Raw genomic sequence first — 18,770 nt, 5'->3', positions numbered from 1 at the left:
TTGCTGAGTTGGGGCCACAACTCTTAATAGCTAATTGCCAGCAGAATTACAAAAGCACACTGTTGATTCCTTATCGTTTTGCATAGTAATTTCATTCACTGTTTTTATGCAAATGAAATTGCGATAATTCCCCACCACCACCACCATACTGCTGCATGCCACACCAATCTCCAAGCAGATCCTTACCCTGGGTTCAGTTTCCTGAGATTGTGGTGTCTTTAGGATATGTGGTTTATTTACATTTAAATACAACCTGAGCCTATGATGGAGGGGCTCATAGCATTAACACTCCAGTGAGGTCTTGCTTCTCCCATAGCCACAACCTTGGATTCAAGCTGAAATCAAGCATGTCTCTCCTTCTCTGGCTTCTGCCTGCCGCCTGCTTCTAGCTTTCACACACAACTCTGGCCTTTGTCCTTCTAAACAGCCAGTTGAGGAACGGAGTCCCACCCATTTGTCCTCTGGCACAGAGCCACTTCCTTTGTTACCTTAATGACCCACATTTAAGCCATTAGCCCACCAAGAAGCTGCCTTTGCTATTCCAGCAATTAAATCCTTGCTGGATCCAGGAATTAGAGGGGATTCAGGCATACAGCCCCCCCTCCAACTCAAAACAATACCGTGATTACAATGTTGTAGGCAGTCTTTTTTTTTCCTCTAAAAAAAATGTTTAGGGGTACTCTCATGTTCCTATTCATATTGAAATACTGCTCCTCAATGAGGCCAAACTTAGATTCACAACATGTTTAGGGGTATGTGTCGCCCTAGAAAAAAAGCACTGGTTGTGGGGTCATTTGGCAATTCTCATCTTAAACTAACAGGACCCCCATAATTATTATTAGTATTTATTACATTTCTATTGAGCCGTTTGCCTGAAGATCACAGGGTGGTTTACAATATAAAGACACTGAAATACATACCATAATAACAGAGTGCCAGAATTGTGGAGAGCGTGAAAGGAATGAAACGGAATTTGAACTGGGAGCGGGGGAGTGAATCCTTTTCATTCTTTTGACTTTTTCCTCCATTTCCAGGTCAGTTCGGAAGAAAAGTTCCAGAGTTGAAAACGCCAATTGAATGTGTTTAGAGTACTTGTAAATGGCTGCAAGGGGAGCACTGCTCTTTAAAATATAATGCCGGCTATCTCACAGCAGGTTTGCTGGAAAAGGGATTTGCGGTTTTGCTTTAGGCTGTTGTCTTCCAGGCAGGCTTTTTGGGTTTGCAGCTGTAGCATGGCATTTAGTGTCGCTCTTGAGTTTAATTGATGATAAGTGGCATTATATGCTCCGCAAAACCCTGAAAAGATTGTACTTTCCTCTACGCTTTAACTCAGGCGCACATAATTTTTGCCATAAGAACAGAGAAGCTATTTATATGGCTAGAGATATAGATGTGAGAAAAGTAGCTTGGTAGCTTTTCTGAAGCGTGTACAATTGATTTCTGTTTATTTCCTTGCACGAAATTGTGGATGTTGCAGTGCGTTGAAAACGTACAGCCTCTGGCCATTGGGGTTAAAATAATGATCTTAATTACTTACAAGTGGGGTCTCCTTCCCGCACCACCAGTAAAGATATTCACAAACTCCCACTTTGCAACTTTGCAGCAATGCAAGTTTTACTCTTAAGCTGTACTCATTGATGAGCACACTTGGCTTGAGGATGAACACATTCATTTTATTTGGTCAAAATCCGGTGCAAGCATGCAGGGGGTGCGTAGGGGAGATAAAGATGAATTAAGAGCAACTCCCCAAATGTTATGTGATTACACATTAACCCAGTGGCTTTCATACTTTCCAGCTAGCTTCAGAAACACTTTTTGCATCAATATGTCTACTAGGAAACTTAAAATGATCTGCCACAGAACCTTTGTGTGTTATAGAGCATATTGTAATAAGTTCAAGGGTGTACACTCAGTTTGCATGGGCCATTGACCAAGCATATGGGACCACTGTATTAAGTGCACCCACCCAATCCCCCCACCCCATGACTCTGTGTTGCAGGAGGGAATTCGTCATGGCAGACAATGTATTTTCCAAATAAGCTTTTCCACCATTACAGTTCTTTTCATTGAAAAATCCTTGATATGTTTCCAAGGAACCTCAGGACTCCAGAACAGTTTGAAAACCATTATGCTAGCCCAATAAGCTTCAACTCCACAGAAGGAACTGGTGAATATAGAATTAAGTGTCGGGCTCAGAGCCATCCCTGGGGGAGTGGTACAAATTGGTTTCCACAGCCTCCCCCTCTCCCAATTTTTCAAATGGGGAGTGCATTAATGTGGTGCCGGTGGCCACAAATAGCAGCCCTACTGCCTGGGATGTAATCCCAAACACCCAACCAACATCTGGGCAGGACCCACACATTCACCTGGAATTCCTTTTGCAACTCTTGAAAAAGCAGACATGGGAGGAGGGGCAGGGATCCTCTACAAAGTGCATTGAAAAGGTAACTTGCAGCACTGCAGAAGGAAGAGAATGGACTAAAACTGTAATAACCTGTGGTCCTCTACAGCTCCAACCATCCTCACTGACCATGCTGGCTGGAGCTGATGAGCGCTGGAGTCTAAGAACGCCAAGAGGGCTGCAGCTTCACCATCCCAGCTATACAATTTACAAATCCAATTAGCTCTTCAGAAATTAAAATTAGAATGCATCCTGCAAAACAGAAATGTTATGAATAATGGATGGAGCTTAATTTACTCAAACTTGCATTGGTTAACCCCTCTTGTTCATGGATCCAAGAAGTTGGATTAAAGATGTGAGGGATCACTCTATGTGATGCATAATGTGCATTCACTGTAAAGTTGACACCTCAGAATTTGCCTAAGGGGTAACGTGGAAACAGGTGGAAGAGCAACATTGTGCCAGAACACAACTGAAAAACTCATTGGCACATATGAATATGGTTCATATGGCGGGGTAGGAAGGGTACACAGTGTGATTCACCCTGGAGCCCACAACCCCATAGCCACAGCCCTCTGTGGGGTAAGAGGTACACTTCAACAGTTTTCTCATCTTCCTTCTGAGCTGGGTTGGAGAAGGGGAGGGCTGTCAGGGTAGTAGAATTCTGGAAACTTGCATTAAATCATTAAAGCTGGAGACTCAAGAGGGCATGATCAGTGTGGCATGTTGAGAGCGGACAGTGTGGCAGATGTAGCCTGATTTTACAGGCATTTTTTTCCTGGCCTCTTTTAAATATGTGAGGATGAAGCACACTATTATTATTATTATTACTATTATTATTTGGTTTTGTTTTAGTACAAGAAATGCTTTGAAGGTTGTTACAAATGCCGTAGCTGTCACAGAAAATGGGCATTGTTGTTTAGTATTAAAATCATGTATTCTAGATGTGGGCATTTGTTAGTCAGTTTGCTGTAAAATGACATACTGCTGAATCTTTAAAGGGCTTCAGTTTGGAAAAGCAAAATATGATTGGGCAAATTGCTAAAATATTTAAAGTGCATCCTGTTAAAGCTTTTACTTCGAAGAGCGTCACGTCAAAAGTTGTATGCGGTAAAAGCAAGCAATTGGCTTCCCATCCTCATGCTAGTCAGTTAGCATGGGGGTTCTGTAGCTATCCCTTCCACTCCACTGCAGATGCTAATAGAGACTCTTGTGATGTTTATTTGGAGGAAGGAATGAGGACTGGGGTGGGATATTCGTGGGCCATAAGGTGAGGGAAAGACTTGTATTTCATAAAAGGTTATTGTGAGGTTCTTTCTTCCCCTCTCAATTCCCCAAATTTAAATATAACCTCATCTTTCTGTTATTGTCTTAAAAGCAGGTGTGTCAAACCGTATTACAGGCACTGCTCCTAGTTATGGCTTCCATTGATATTAACCTTGACATTTTTCTTCTTCCTCAGACACGACCCCTTATTAATACCTGGCAATGAACAAGTTGACAACATGGATTGCAACGTGAAAAAATACGACTCCACAGGAATGTTTCATTGGTGTCCAGCCAAGGAGATTGACAAGGTTATTTTGGTGGGTATCTGCAAGGCAGGAGCACTTCCCAAGTCGTATCATACTATCAGACTGCATTCTGTTTTGTTTATTTCCTTGCATATAACCAATCCAGTGAGTAATGAACTCCAGGATGAAGGATTGATGGACTGTAGGCTGTGTGTGCCTTAGCCAACCCATTTTCCTGATTGTTGGTAGGTCCACAGATTTTGGTGGGCGTAGACCCCTGAGGATTCCTGTTCCTTCTGAATATTCAACAGCCATTATTCCCACTTTGCTGCCAGGTTCTGCTTTTCAGACTGCCTGGTGTCATAATTTACCACAGGGTTAGATTGTGCTTATCTTAAGTCCTCTACCTTCATTGCTGGGAGCAAAGAGAGAGAGGGAATTGTAAGTGCAGGTAGAAAACCAAATCTTTAGTTGTCCACATGATAATTTGAGACCATTCAATTATAGGTTTCTTAATTAAATACAAATAAGTCATTTGTTCTACGGAAAACCCATAAGGTCAAGAGATCCTTTAACGCCCATGTTTTGCCATGGACGCTTTATAACTGTGCCACTAACATGATTGAGCAACGTTGGCAATATTAAAGTCCCAATTCAGAATCAACATTTTAAATGTGATTTATGAGTTAGCTGATTCATCTACATCTAATCTGATCAATGCTGCAGCCTTGATTACCATAATGCGAACGATTATGTTACACTCAGAAATATCTGTGGGGGCCTTTGAGCTGTTCTTCTGCTAAATGCTAGTTGATCGTGAAAGGAAGTTTCCATAGATACAGTACTGAAATTCTCTTTTCAGTCCAGTCCAAGAGCAAAGTTCAAGAACTTTCATTAGATTAAAATAAACAGGCAAAGCCTAGGTGTAACAACTGGCCTTTCAGAATCAGGTGAGAATGCAAAAGAAAATATTTCTGCCTTGCATCTCACAACAGCCAGTGTGTTTATTCAGTTTTGGTAACCTGTGTTCACAGTTTCTCACACTTGCAGGGCCATTTTAGACATTACAAGAAACATGAGGTTGCTGCTGAAAGCAGCATTTCCATGCTGAGCGCTACTCCTCTTTATGTTGTGATGTTGTGACATTATCTGCTTGCCTGTCCCTTGGGTGACTTGGAACAAGCGATTCTATACAGGTTACAGAGGCAGAAAATTCCAGCACAAGAGTGCCATTTTTGGAAACAGCCCTGTGTCTTCCGTAACATCAACTTCTGTCCTCAGCCCAACAAGCTGAAGTGTAAAGCTGCTGCTCTTGCTATCTGAGTCCTTAATTTGGGCTCTCTCCATCTTCCTTTTATTCCTTGTGGGGCCAGCCATCAAACTGACTCAACTAATTAAATATAATCAAAAGGCCTCTTCTAGTTTGTTAGGTTCAGTGAAAGTTTGTGCCGTTTATGTTCGTGTGCTTGAATCAAAGAGTAGCAGCTCCACATCTCATAGACAAAACTGATGGTATGTGAAATGAACTCCCTGGTGTGTCTTCACTTTGTTGTAGTTGATGCAGCTTTTTCCAGCGTCTGCTTCCTCAAGATTTCCCTGTACCACTAAATGGTGCAACCAATAATGGTGACAGCTCTGGTTTAGTCTAACGATTGGGAGACAAAACCTTGTTCCTCGGGCTCCTCAGGGAGTTTGTATAATAACCATGACATTGTCTGGAATTGCAATATTGGCATTTAAGCAATCGATAAAGCAGTCAATTCCACTGAGTAAATTGTTACGAATTTGATTCAAAACTGTTTAAATTGATATGCATTCCACAGTGTTCATTAGACCACCAGAGACAACTTTTCCTTGCGTTCTTAAATAACTGAGGGCGACAGATGTCAGCTAGAATATTTTAAATATATTTCAAACAGATATGACGCTAATGACCTTAATGTTCCACTTCAGAAAGTTTGCATGTAAAAAAAATATATGACATTGGGGGTGGCCTCCTGATCAGGATGTGACTTAACATTTATTCATTCTATTTGCACATGGAAAAGGGGTGTGTGAGTGTGAGAGAGTCCTTTCATAGCAACTCAACAAATAACAAGTTCAGCTTACTATAGTCAACATCTGCAGTGCTAAGAACTTTCATGGGCAATATATCAACACAGGAGACAATGTTAAAACAATGTGTGGTCATACTACACATGATGATGGCTCTCTCATTCCGCTTTCAACCTTCTAAAGAAAAGGGAAAAAAATGTGTGCCTCAATCCCTAGTTATTTCAGTTTAATTCTATAGTCTGATTATGTCTATCTTTTTGGCAAGGGGTTCACATTAGAAGACAGTGCTGCTGTACCTGATTGGCTTGTACAGAGTCAAAAGAATTGGTCAATGGGGTTGGGGCTGCGATCCCAATGGGAGATCCACGTGTGCCAGAGAATGGCTACAAGGAATAACCGCATGTGCAGCCAGGATTACATTTTTGTTGTTGTTGTTGCTGCAACAATTCCATCTAAGACACAGGTTGTGTGCAACCCAGTGTGGATGTGGATATACAATTCTGTCTTGTGCATCACTTATATTTCCCAGGTCTTATTTTATATAATAAAATTTAATTCCTCTCTCCCCCCCCAAAAAAAATATCCCTCTAAGCGGTCTACATAAAATAGTATAAAAATAGTATAAAATATTGATAAGGAAATGCCAATAAAGCAAGCAGTCATTAAAAACAAGTAGACACAACAAAATTATAAAGAAAGAGATGAAATGAACTGCTTTAAAAGGAAATATACATAATAAATTTGCATTTCCGAGTAGGTTTGCTGAAGCAAAAAGGTTTTTAAGCAGTCTTCGGAAAAATATAACAAAGGCAGCTGCTTAATAGTAAGTGGTGGGGAGTAGGTGGTATCACACTAGATGTCTGATTACTCACAAATGCAAAACAAACATTCCAAATCCCATATCCACAAATCTAAGTGATTGAATGGGCCTGCGTGGGGTAAGCCAAGCCTTTAAGTTAACTGGTCCCAAGCTGTTGAGGACTTTATATGCAGGCAACTCCCCATTTATGCAGGGTTTGTGTTCTGAGGCACCATGTGCATTTAGTGGGATGCACATAAGCCCGCCCCACCTGCTTCTGGTTCCGAAAGGGGGCTCCCCCGGGGTTTCAGGAATGGTTCTCTCCAAGATGCCAGGGATTTTCTGCATGCATAAAGGTAAAGGACCCCTGACAGTTAAGTCCAGTCACGAACGACTCTTGGGTTGTGGCGCTCATATCGCTTTACTGGCTGAGGAAGCTTGACGTTTGTCTGCAGACAGTTTTTCCAGGTCATGTGGCCAACATGACTAACCAGAGCAGCACACAGAAACGCCATTTATCTTCCCGCTGGAGCGGTACCTATTTATCTACTTGCACTTTGATGTGCTTTCGAACTGCTAGGTTGGCAGGAGCAGGGACCGAGCAACGGGAGCTCACCCCGTAGTGGGGATTTGAACCTCCAACCTTCTGATCGGCAAGCCCAAGGCTCAGTGATTTACACCACAGCGCCACCCGCTGTATCACTAAGCTCCTAAAGGATGAGATAAAGGTGGCAAGTGCCCCATAACTGTCATTACAGCTGTAGCAGTGTTAAACCAGAGCTTCACTGAAAATGTTTTTATGGTAGATTTGAAGAGGGGAAGTGAGAGAGAAAGAATGCCACATAGCCCCTCCAAGAGATGGAGGAACAGAGTTACTTAATATTCAAACAGTCATATATAGCTTTGGGATAGGATTTATCTATCCTAGCTAGGCAGGAGCCACCATTACCGAGTTTTGGGACTGCCCTGTAATTGAAATCATTATCTGCACAATTTTGCGGCTGCTGATTGAGATTGAAATCATCTATTTAGTTTTGCTCTGTATGTCTGCCAACAATGCAAATATGCAAACTGCAGTAAATAATACATAGAAATGCGGGTGCTCATGCACACACATTCCCTGGCTGGTTGCTCATTAAACTGACTAAGGCAGAAGACATGGGCTAAGGCTACTGTTTGCTGTTCTTTGCTGCCTATGCCACTCTTGCAAGGAACAGGATAACGGTGATCAATGTGGTGTGTTAGTACAGCAGCAATGGTCCATCAATTCTCATTGAATATCAGATTGCTAGCAATAAATCATGCATTAAACCCTAAGTAATCCCACTCAATTCATAAGATTTATATTAGGGCTGATTTAGACATTTCCTTTTCTGTTGAGGGATCACACTCCTGTGAATGATTCCTATGTCTGGATATGCTTGAGAATATACTGCATGCTTGGAGTTTGTTCATCCAAAGGTGGACCCTGAAATATGTGTTTTGTAGAGAATCAACTATTGCTTGTCACATATGTCAAAGTATCCCACCCCCGTCTTGGTATTCTGATGAGCCCTATTCATGTAGGCCCCCTTGAATTCAATGAGGCTTACCACCAGCAAAATGAGTATAGGAGGCCTAAATATTTAATTCAGACAGCATGTCTCAGCTCCCAAGGCCAGACTTTACACACACACACACACACACACACACACACACACACACTTGTTTGTTTGTTTGTTTGTTTGTTTGTTTACCCCTCCTCCTAATTGCTATTCTTTATTGTCCTCCTTACTGACTTTGTTTTGCTTTTCCAGACTCGAAGCGAAGCAGCCATGACAGTGTTAAGTGGCCATGTGGTGGTTTGCATATTTGGTGATATGACATCAGCGCTGATTGGACTAAGGAATTTTGTGATGCCATTAAGAGCCAGCAATTTCCACTACCATGAGCTTAAGCACATTGTGTTTGTGGGCTCCCTTGAATACTTGAAGAGGGAATGGGAAACAATGCATAACTTCCCCAAACTCTCAATCTTGCCTGTAAGTCCAAAGCCCACCTCTTTCTCTTTCTTTCTTTCTTTCTTTCTTTCTTTCTTTCTTTCTTATGCACCAACTGAACAGAACCAACTGGCTTTGATCTTGGGCTTCCTTTTCTTTTAAAACTCCTATTCGGTTATAGGCCTCAGGACTTGGCCTTTTCCCTGTTTGTTGTATCTGTGAAAACTAAGCCCTGGGAGACCTTATTAGAAGAAATTTGCCGACGTGCTCAGTCCCTCGTCAAGGATGAATTTCAGCTGCTATCAAATATGTTAGCTATGTTATCTATTGAACACTTGCTTGAGTGCCCTGCATGCAGCCAATTTTGATGTTATGATTTTTTTCTGACAGCATGACAGTCATTACTTATGGCATTATTTATGCCTATGAAACCTTTGGAAACATTTTTCTATTATTTGTCTATCTACCTAATCTATCTGCATCCATAAAGACCTTTGAAAGGCTGGCCTGCTGGCTCTGCTTTATTTAACAGCCTGACAGTGGCATTTCATCTTTTTAAGGAGGCATACAGTCAGAAGATATGAATTTCTTTCTAACACAATGAGTCCTGAACTGAAAGGGCCCCAATTCTTCACTACTTGGTGTTGCCATTTATGCCTGACTGCTAACGATAGTGCAAATTTCTATTAGGTTGCTGTTTACACCCAGCAAACAAGGTGCAAAGCAGCAAGAGAATTGCAATAATTTCCACATCAAATGCTTTGCATTAATATTGTCTGTTTTCTTTTATTTCTTCTTTTGTGCCTAAAAGTAACAAGGCTTTAAATCCAGCTTGTCTATCCAAGTTGCTTGTTACTTTTCAAAGCTGCAGCTATCACGAGTGACCTCGCTGTCCCAAAACACAAGGCAACTAATAATTACTAATGTATCGCTCTATCATGCCTCGTTTCTCCAAAGTGCTGGGCATGTCTAAATGCACATTCCTGTGCTGCATCCAGGGCGAATCATGTCACATTTTCAGATCTGTGTTGGCCATCGACCCTCATCCATGCAACATTTGCACACCACTGTGGCTAAGAAGGAAATCATGCTAGACTGTAAACACTACACACTGGCATACATTGTAGCCTGCCGAGTGGAAGCCCCCCCAAAAACACTAACATTTGTTCATGCATCAAGTGGCTGGCATTTGGCCCCTTGCTGTGGTTCATATGCATGCATATGTCATTGCATCAGGAAAGGCCCGTCAAAAAATGGATGTCTGGCACTTGGAACAATAAATTCATTTCAGGGGCTGTCTCACAGGAGCCACAATGGTTTTGAGCATCCCTCATTCCCAAGTAAACATCAGTCCGAAACTTATACACATCCATAAGACAATTACATTACAAAATGTTGCTACATTCTGATGGGTAATTTTGTTCCCAGAAGAATAGGCACTGAGACAATTCCGTTTTCTTTTTAAATGGTTCAATCAGACCATTTTAAATGATAGTTTGTTGAAGTACATGGGGTGGGGGATGACTAGAATTACACTTTGCTGGGTACTGCTTCACCTAGTGTGTGTTTTCCTTGCATTTGTGTGTGCAGAGCATTCTTCCCCCCAGGTTTAGCATGGCCCAATATTCCAGATACTTGAACACACCCCTTGCTATGCTTGGAAGGCAAGAACTTGCCACACAAGGCTGACTGAAATCAAGGCAATTCTGAGTTGCAGACAAGATGCAGAGCTCTGGCAACGTTCCTGCTTCTTGTTTGTTAGTAATAGCTTGACTGAGTATTGAGACTTAACGCTAAAATGCTGCCATCAGCACCAACTACCCTTTAGATTAGCACATTCCTTCTATTCCCTGGCACATAGTTAGACCAGCTTAATGTCAGAGCATAAAAAAGATACTTGTTAAATAATTTCCCAAAGCTCCTTCTCAGTATTTAATTTGTTTTTTTCCATTTCTTCCTCCACCTCCCTCCCCTTTTCCTCTCTCTCTCTCTCTCTCTCTCTCTGCCGAAGGGTACACCATTAAGTCGAGCTGATTTAAGGGCTGTCAACATCAACCTCTGCGACATGTGCGTAATCCTGTCAGCCAATCAGAATAATATTGATGATACTTCGCTGCAGGACAAGGAATGCATCTTGGCGTCACTCAACATCAAGTCTATGCAGTTTGATGACAGCATTGGGGTCTTGCAGGCTAATTCCCAAGGTAAGAACTGCCCTATAATACTTCTCTATAGTGCCTACAGGGGACAGGACCTGGCAGGAAGAATATCCCTCACTCAGTAATTCAAAGGGACCTTACATCAGCTTGCTTGACAGTTAAACCTGCTGATTGGTATGATGGGTTTTTAAGGGACGGTCGCAAACCACACTGTTTGCACACATACACAAAGGCAAGTTTTGGCAATCCTAGCAAGGGAGCGAAAATTGACTGAGTGGTAGAATTTTATTTCATTTCACTCTCAGATGGGTGATTGCTAAATCTGTAGCATTCTGCAGCCTCCAAGTTTATAGCAATGAAGTCACATTGCTACACATCACATAGCCAGAGGTGGCTTGTCCTCACGCTGGATGCAAAATGGGATAATTGCAAATGTTCTCTGACAAGGGTGTTTGCTTTGTCCGCAAGATAGCAGCCAAGTGCCACATGGCACAATAATAACACCTTTTAAATAATGATAATACTTTTTAAAGGCAGGGGGGAAAGAGAGAAAAAAGGGGGAAAGAATGGAAAGTTTGGCTTCATAGAATGCACATGAAGATTCTCACAATTTATCTACAATTCTACATGATTTCTACATGAATGCAGTCCTTTGTTTTTGACCCCCACACTATTCACCAATGCTTTCCCAAGGTTGGATAAAAACACTTATGAAAGCAAAACAAACACCCTATAAAATTATAATGCACAAATAAGACTGGGCATTTCCTGTGCGCTTCCTATCAGATCCCATTACTGCAACACAGAAAAAAGCAAACCAATAAGAATTATGCAAAACAAGTAAAAATCTCTGTATTTTGTGCATTTCTTTTATATGTGTTTTTGTTATTACCAACTCTGCCTTGAAGTTACCTCTGCTTTCCATCCTATGAAATGTGATATATATATATATATATATATATATATATGCAGGTTTTGGTGTCCTCGGGTGTCTTCCCGTGTAAAAGTTGGGGTGTCTAGGCGACGTTTCGACGAGGTCTCACTCGTCATCTTCAGGCTGGTGCTTTCGGCTTCTTGTTACGGCTTCTCCCCGCCTCCTGCTGCTGCTGCTGCAAGCCGGCCCGGCGGGCGCGCAGCCGAGATGGCTTTCCTCTCCTCCGCCTTCCTCTCCGCGGCTGCTCCGGCTGGCGATCCCTCGGCCGGCGCTCCGCAGCGAGGCGAGGCCGCCCGCCCAGCCGCGTCGTGCCCTCGGCCCGCCCCTATTGCCCCGGCTTGCAGCAGCAGCAGCAGGAGGCGGGGAGAAGCCGTAACAAGAAGCCGAAAGCACCAGCCTGAAGATGATGAGTGAGACCTCGTCGAAACGTCGCCTAGACACCCCAACTTTTACACGGGAAGACACCCGAGGACACCAAAACCTGCATTCCTGTACCCGTGAAAATCTACGAAAGCATATATATATATATATATATATATATATATATATATATATATATAATCTCCACTCACTGCTAACACTCCAGAAGCAAACCCAAATATATAAGGCTCAGACTGATATAATATATCAGAAGTGGATATAATAATTGAAGTTTTGATGAGACACCAACAATAGTAAACATACATAGTAATTGTTATTGCTTTCAACATCCCACTTTTATATTCAAAACAAAGTTGCTTATGGAGAGAATATCTATGCAGCACAGTAGCAAAGGCCAATACTGCTCTGTGCAACCTTATTTATTCTACTTCCTGGTTCCTATATCCTGCAGTCCCACTGAGAGGCTGTTCACAATGTAATTGTATAGAAGGAACCACACCCTGTATGAGGCTTGGGCAGATTAGAACACTTTCCCTCTACCCAGAGGAATTTGCATTGGTATATTGAAAACGTGCCAAAACCACATAAGGAAAACTTCCTATGTGTTCTTACCCATTCTGCTGTGTTATGAGCAGCCCCCCCCCACATCTATAAAAGGGGCCTAGGAGAAAATATAATTGCAGAGGCATAGAGGGGCATAGTCCGTCCATAACTGCAACATCCTCATAATGTGTGGGGGGAAAACATGTGTTTTGAAAAGACACCAACATCACCATTAAATAATAATAATAATAATAATAATAATAATAATAATAATTTATTATTTATAACCCGGCCACTCTGGGCGGCTTCCAACAAAGTATTAAAATACAGTAGTCTGTTAAACATTAAAAGCTTCCCTAAAGAGGGCTGCCTTCAGATGTCTTCTAAAAGTCTGATAGTTGTTTTTCTCTTTGACATCTGGTGGGAGGACGTTCCACAGGGTGGGTGCCACTACCGAGAAGGCCCTCTGCCTGGTTCCCTGTAACTTGGCTTCTCGCAGCGAGGGAACCGCCAGCAGGCCCTCAGCACTGGACCTCAGTGTCCAGGCAGAACGATGGAGGTGGAGACGCTCCTTCAGGTATAGTGGACTGAGGCCGTTTAGGGCTTCAAAGGTCAGCACCAACACTTTGAATTGTGCTCGGAAACGTACTGGGAGCCAATGTAGGTCTTTCAATCATGACCTCCTTCACCTCTTCATCCTTTAAATCCCACTCTAATAACAGATTATACATTTTGGATATATTCTTTTTAGAATTTTGTAATAATTATTTTTGTAATTTTGATTCTTCTTTTTCAAATCCTGTTATTTTGTCTTGATTGAATATATGGGTGATTCGGTGATATTGCATCCATGCCCTGTTATCTATACATACCACTTCAACATTAGGAATGCTTGAGGAATTGATTCTTTGTGACCAGCCTGATTTGCACCTCTGAGGCTAAAGTGCCGATCAGAACACAGTTAACTTTCGGATTTCACATTTTGATGCAGTTCTCCACTTAAACCAATGTACAAAACTACATATCTTACAATAAACAATTAAGAAATATTGACTTTGGGAGAAAACAAATTCAGGACAGTGCGTTGAGTGAAAAGTTATACTTAAATATGAATTTTCATACAGATCCTTTGAATTTATAAACTTCACTGTAATACCTAACTTGATTTATATGTGGAACTGAGAGAGGCCAGAAACAGACTGTTCTGTTGATCTACAGACAATCTGTTCCTAGGTCACAGTTTTTAAGAGGGCCTGGGCAATAGTTCATACTCAAAGTTGGGAACAAGCAGTAAGCCATTTGGCTCTGAGTGGGAATGGTGCTGAGATACTTACTCTTTAAAATTCCAAAGTACCCAGTGAGGAAACACTTAGCTTCATGGAGGTTTGTGCCACTTACGTGTGCACTACTTCTGATCTCGTTATTGTGCTTTCACAACAGAACAGTAGATTTTCTTGAAGGATCTTAAATACCACGGTTCACATTGTCAAAAGCAATTAGATCAAAGGGGTGGCATAAACTTTGCTGCAAATTGTATTTGGAGTGACAGTTTTCTCTGTGAGATGCAGTTTTAGTGTAGAACCCAGCAAAAAGCCCTTCTGCGCAAGCCCCGGTTGAATATTAATGTCAATGGGGGGGGGGCTTGCTCAGAAGAGCTCCCCCCTCCCCACAGATCCTGTCCTTAATATACAGGAAGTACAGTGGCAGCAGCGGCAATATATATATGGTGATCCTATTTCTGCTGATCAGCAAAGAGTGCCTCCACTTTGCAGCTCCTTACTGGCGACTAAGTGCTTTTATTTACAGAGCCGGCTGTCACTTTCCTTTTGCTTAAAAGTTTGTGCATTATTTATCCTGGGAAAACATTTCAATTCACATCATTTGGTACAAACCCTGACCCATCGCTAGGCATAGCTTTCTGCTTTGAAATGCAGGGAAGCTGAAATTGCACCAAAAGCAGTAGCAGTGACCATGTAGGGCCGCCACCTCCTTATTCTTTCTGTCCAGGCTTCTATGCTTTTAACAGCAGATTGACACCCATAAATATTTTTAGACAGAACCTGGAAAAGCTTCACCTGCTTGTTTCCTGTAGAGAATAACATTGGTGGCAGTCCTCTGGCCATATGAACCTGAGGGTTTACTCACGTGTACGTCTACAAATATAGACAGAGAGATCAAACTCAAATGAGTTGATGAGCCAAGCAGTCCACCTGATAGGTTATATCACAAGCCAATTTTTCACTGACAATACATCAGTTTTGTTGAGAGGTATCAGGAGGAAGCAGAAGAGCTAGTGGTTAATTTCTGTCCCTTGCTATTGAATCTCAATGTGCTGTCCTTGATTGTTTTGTTTCCTCAAATCCTATTGCACCCGGCCTTCCCTCTAGCTCTTCACCACTTTTTCTAAGGGACAAACTCAATGTTACATTGGAGATACATCAACAGTCTCCCAAGAGTTTTTCTTTTATGGAACAGCTGCCCTGGGAGGCTGCCGTTTTAAGCAGAATAAAGGGGGCGGCAGCGACAGAGTCTCCTAGTCTACAGAAGACAGTTCCTATTTGAAAGGAATCTGCCTGGTCCAAGCCCACATAAAAGATAAAGACCTTAAGAAGTTGAGAACAGGGACATTGAAGTTTGCCCAGTTAGCACCTCGCCAGCAAAGTGAGCTGCCGTACCTGCTCACAGCCCTCCCCACTATTGTATTGAGATGTATCCTATTTCAATTACAGCCATCATTTAATAATATGCACTTTTTTATTTGTTTATATATTTATTTATAAATTAGCATATGTAAAGCTGTATACTTTTTTGTGGGGGTTTTTTGGGGAGAGAGCATGTCTCCTGCCACTTATCTATTCCAAATCACCTGCCCCAGCTGCAGGAGAGAAAGATACGGAAATACAGGATCCCACCCCAGCCTTCTAATGAGCAAGAAGGACATAGGGAGAGATGGATTTTGACTGAGCAAGGAGCTGAATGGTTAATCAACCTCTCCACTCCTGCTCTCGGTCATATCTTCAAAGGCTGCTTTTCAATAAAACAAAACACCTGTCTGGAGATTGTTCACTTATCTTGGGTGTCACACGGGGTCAAGGACCCTCAGACTCATGGGCCAAATGCAATTCCAAGCTGCTGTGCCTGGCCCTGGGGCTTCTCCCCACACCACCCACTCCCCAGTCTGTACCCCTACCAGTATTCTTGAGTGTTTTTGCCTGGCTGGAATGCGTCCTTGAGCTCTGATAATAACTCTTGCTTGCCTGGCTGCAGGATTAAAATAGTTCTGATGATGTTCTGAATACCATTTCCTCCCTCCTCCCTTGCCTGCATTTTTTTTGCCAATTGCATCACAACATGTCATTGTGATGTGAGGTCACCGGATGTGAGGACGCCATAGCAACTTGTAAACAAAGAGTAGTGGGCAAACTAAGCTGAAGATTGTGAGGGCAAAGGAGGAGGGACATGGTGTCCAGTGGTGGCCACTAGAAGAGGGAACAAATGAGTGCCAAATAGCATTCAAATAATGCTGGTGTTAAGTGTGAGTATTTTGCAGTAATTTGGCTGCACTAAATGTGCTATTTTCAATGAAATATCAAAATCTGAGAATATTTGTTCCAAGTATTTAGAAGATTTTCTCTAGGTTTGAAGCATTAAAGGTAAAGGGTAAAGGGACCCCTGACCATTAGGTCCAGTTGTGACCGACTCTGGGGTTGCGGCACTCATCTCGCTTTACTGGCCGAGGGAGCCAGCGTACAGCTTCCGCATCATGTCGCCAGCATGACTAAGCCACTTCTGGCGAACCAGAGCAGCACATGGAAACACCGTTTACCTTCCCAGCAGAGCGGTACCTGTTTATCTACTTGCACTTTGACGTGCTTTCGAACTGCTAGGTTGGCAGGAGCAGGGACCAATCAACGGGAGCTTACCCCGTTACGGGGATTCGAACCGCCGACCTTCTGATCGGCAAATCCTAGGCTCTGTGGTTTAACCCACAGTGCCACCCGCGTCCCCAGGTTTGAAGCATTTAATGATTCTAAAAAGCATTTCATAGACTGAACTGGTGGACTGGTATCAGAGTTCTTTGGCTTTGGATATTCTTTAGATGTTTTACTGAGGAATTTCAAAGAAATTGTCTTCTTGCTTTGACTTTACTTAAAATTCCAGTGGAAACAGTTTTCCTGCCCCTGCCGGGTTACTTACCCTCCTTTGCTTGTTTATACTCCCCCCCCCCCTTTTTTGGCTAAATGAAGGCAGAGGTGTGGCTGTATGTGCACCCTGACAAGTTAAACTGCTTTTATATGGATTGCTGGGTACATTATATTCTTGTATGATAGTGAGGAATCTGTCCCAACCATAATTTGTCAGTTTCACCTCTGCTAAACCAGCCCAAAATTAGCTGGGTTGCCATCAACTGTTTCAACAGCTGTTTATAATCTTAACAGTTTATTCTGAGGCGGTAAATCATTGTCAAAGCCAAATAGTCATTTCAAAGACGTTTTATAAAGAACAACAGGGTTTCTTCAGGCTTTTCAAATGAGCGTTAAGGAATGAACACCTTTGAAACTGAGAAGATCAACTAAGCAAATTTAAAACATACAGTCCCATCTCCTATTTAAAATCACTTCATAAAGGGGGGCCCCTTTGTAACATGTTTGAGAAGCGGGGTCCCAAAGACTAATAAATAGGTTGTGTGTGTTTTTAAGTGGCTAATTATTTCAAAAGTTAATGAGCAACATTCAGTAGAAGAGCTGAGTATCCACAGATTGGACTGTTGAAGCATTTTCTTTGCTGATTTATGAGGGACAGCAGAACATTGGGAACTGCGAGGATTGCTGGTGGCCTTCAACATATGCTCCAAATAGTTATCTGCTTTAGCTATAGATGTTATAGATATAAAACATGGCCCAGAATCAGTCAGTTACCAAGATGATGATGATAATAATAATAATAATAATAATTATTTAATGTATGAATTGCCTTTTAAATTTCTCAAGATGATTTTTAAACATAATACAAACAGCAAATAATAGTTTTTAAAACTGGGAAAAAACCTGAAGATAGGTTTTTAAACAATACACAATAAACAATGTAGCTTTCCAACAGGTTCTAGTTTGAGCAATCTTGAGAAAAAGGCAACGTTCCAGTAAAGATAATTGCACTTAAACTGAAAATACACACGCCACACAGTTGCATGTTTGTTTTAAGCAGGATTTTTAAAAATGAAACGCAGCTATGGGAAGTCACAGTCATTAGCATAGCTGTCAACGTTTCCCTTTTTAAAAGGGAAATTCCCTTATTCCGAATAGGATTCCTCGCAAGAAAAGGGAAAAGTTGACAGCTATGGTCATTAGTGGGGGGGAAAGGATCTACTTAACCCTTTTCCCCTGGCTGTTTTTTTCCCCTGCTCAAAAGCATACAAATACCCCAACTGCAAACATGTGGGAGCCATTTGTCCACAATGGAAGTTTACGTTGATTCAAACTGCATGCACGTGTGTGAGTCCTTTCCACAGAATCAGCATCCTTGATTTTTGCCATCCTTGCCATTTCTTAAGTGGGCAAGGCCAGGCCTTTTACTCTGCTCTAAATTTTCACAGCCAAAGGGAGGCTTAGGCCTGATTCACACACTTGTCCCTTAGTTGATTCCTGTATACTTAATTGCCGGCAACAACATGTGTGAACTGAATCTTTGTGAAGACAAGTGAGTTTGAAGGGACATACACATTCCATCTATATTGTAAATATGTATGGTGGCCTATTCATATGTGCAAGTATCATTTGATACATCGCTCTCAATCGGTGCTGGCCAGGCCTGCATGGTCAACAATTTTTAGGGGAAGGGGCTATCAGTATATGATAAATGCTGCAATACTAGGAAACTGAAAGTTTGAAGTATATATTGTATGCACTGCAGAATAATGTTGTCAAAAATATAGTACTTACCACTTTTCGTTTTTTTGTATTCCCTCTTTAAATTTCTTATGTGTCTTTGCTTCTCCTCAAACCTGC

General features: G+C 41.9%; 1 protein-coding gene and 1 long non-coding RNA gene across 17 annotated transcripts in view; one reads left to right on the top strand and one right to left on the bottom strand.

Annotated features, from left to right (window-relative positions):
• Nucleotides 1-18,770, bottom strand: part of LOC309343154 — a 91,833-nt gene that overhangs the window by 8,714 nt on the left and 64,349 nt on the right. The window contains exons 6-7 of one of the 2 annotated variants that reach the window (XR_014157113.1): nt 14,841-14,918; nt 4,051-4,330 (exon numbers count right to left, since the gene is read on the bottom strand). This is a non-coding gene — a long non-coding RNA (uncharacterized lncRNA). Of the gene's footprint in view, nt 1-4,050; nt 4,331-14,840; nt 14,919-18,770 lie in introns of those variants that run through there. The other variant, XR_014157112.1, reaches the window with a different exon arrangement.
• The window catches only part of KCNMA1 (potassium calcium-activated channel subfamily M alpha 1), a 572,902-nt gene that overhangs the window by 504,224 nt on the left and 49,908 nt on the right, over nt 1-18,770 (top strand). For all 15 annotated transcript variants that reach the window (XM_081864220.1, XM_081864214.1, XM_081864225.1 and 12 more), the window contains 3 exons: nt 3,864-3,987; nt 8,566-8,790; nt 10,760-10,952. In XM_081864220.1, the coding sequence (XP_081720346.1) occupies nt 3,864-3,987; nt 8,566-8,790; nt 10,760-10,952 (542 nt within the window). The remainder of the gene's footprint in view (nt 1-3,863; nt 3,988-8,565; nt 8,791-10,759; nt 10,953-18,770) is intronic.

Source organism: Podarcis erhardii, assembly GCF_964252035.2.
Source record: "Podarcis erhardii genome assembly, chromosome: 5".
Lineage (NCBI taxonomy): Eukaryota > Metazoa > Chordata > Lepidosauria > Squamata > Lacertidae > Podarcis > Podarcis erhardii.
The sequence above is the reverse complement of the archived record's forward strand: the minus strand, read 5'-3'. Positions and strand labels throughout refer to the sequence as shown.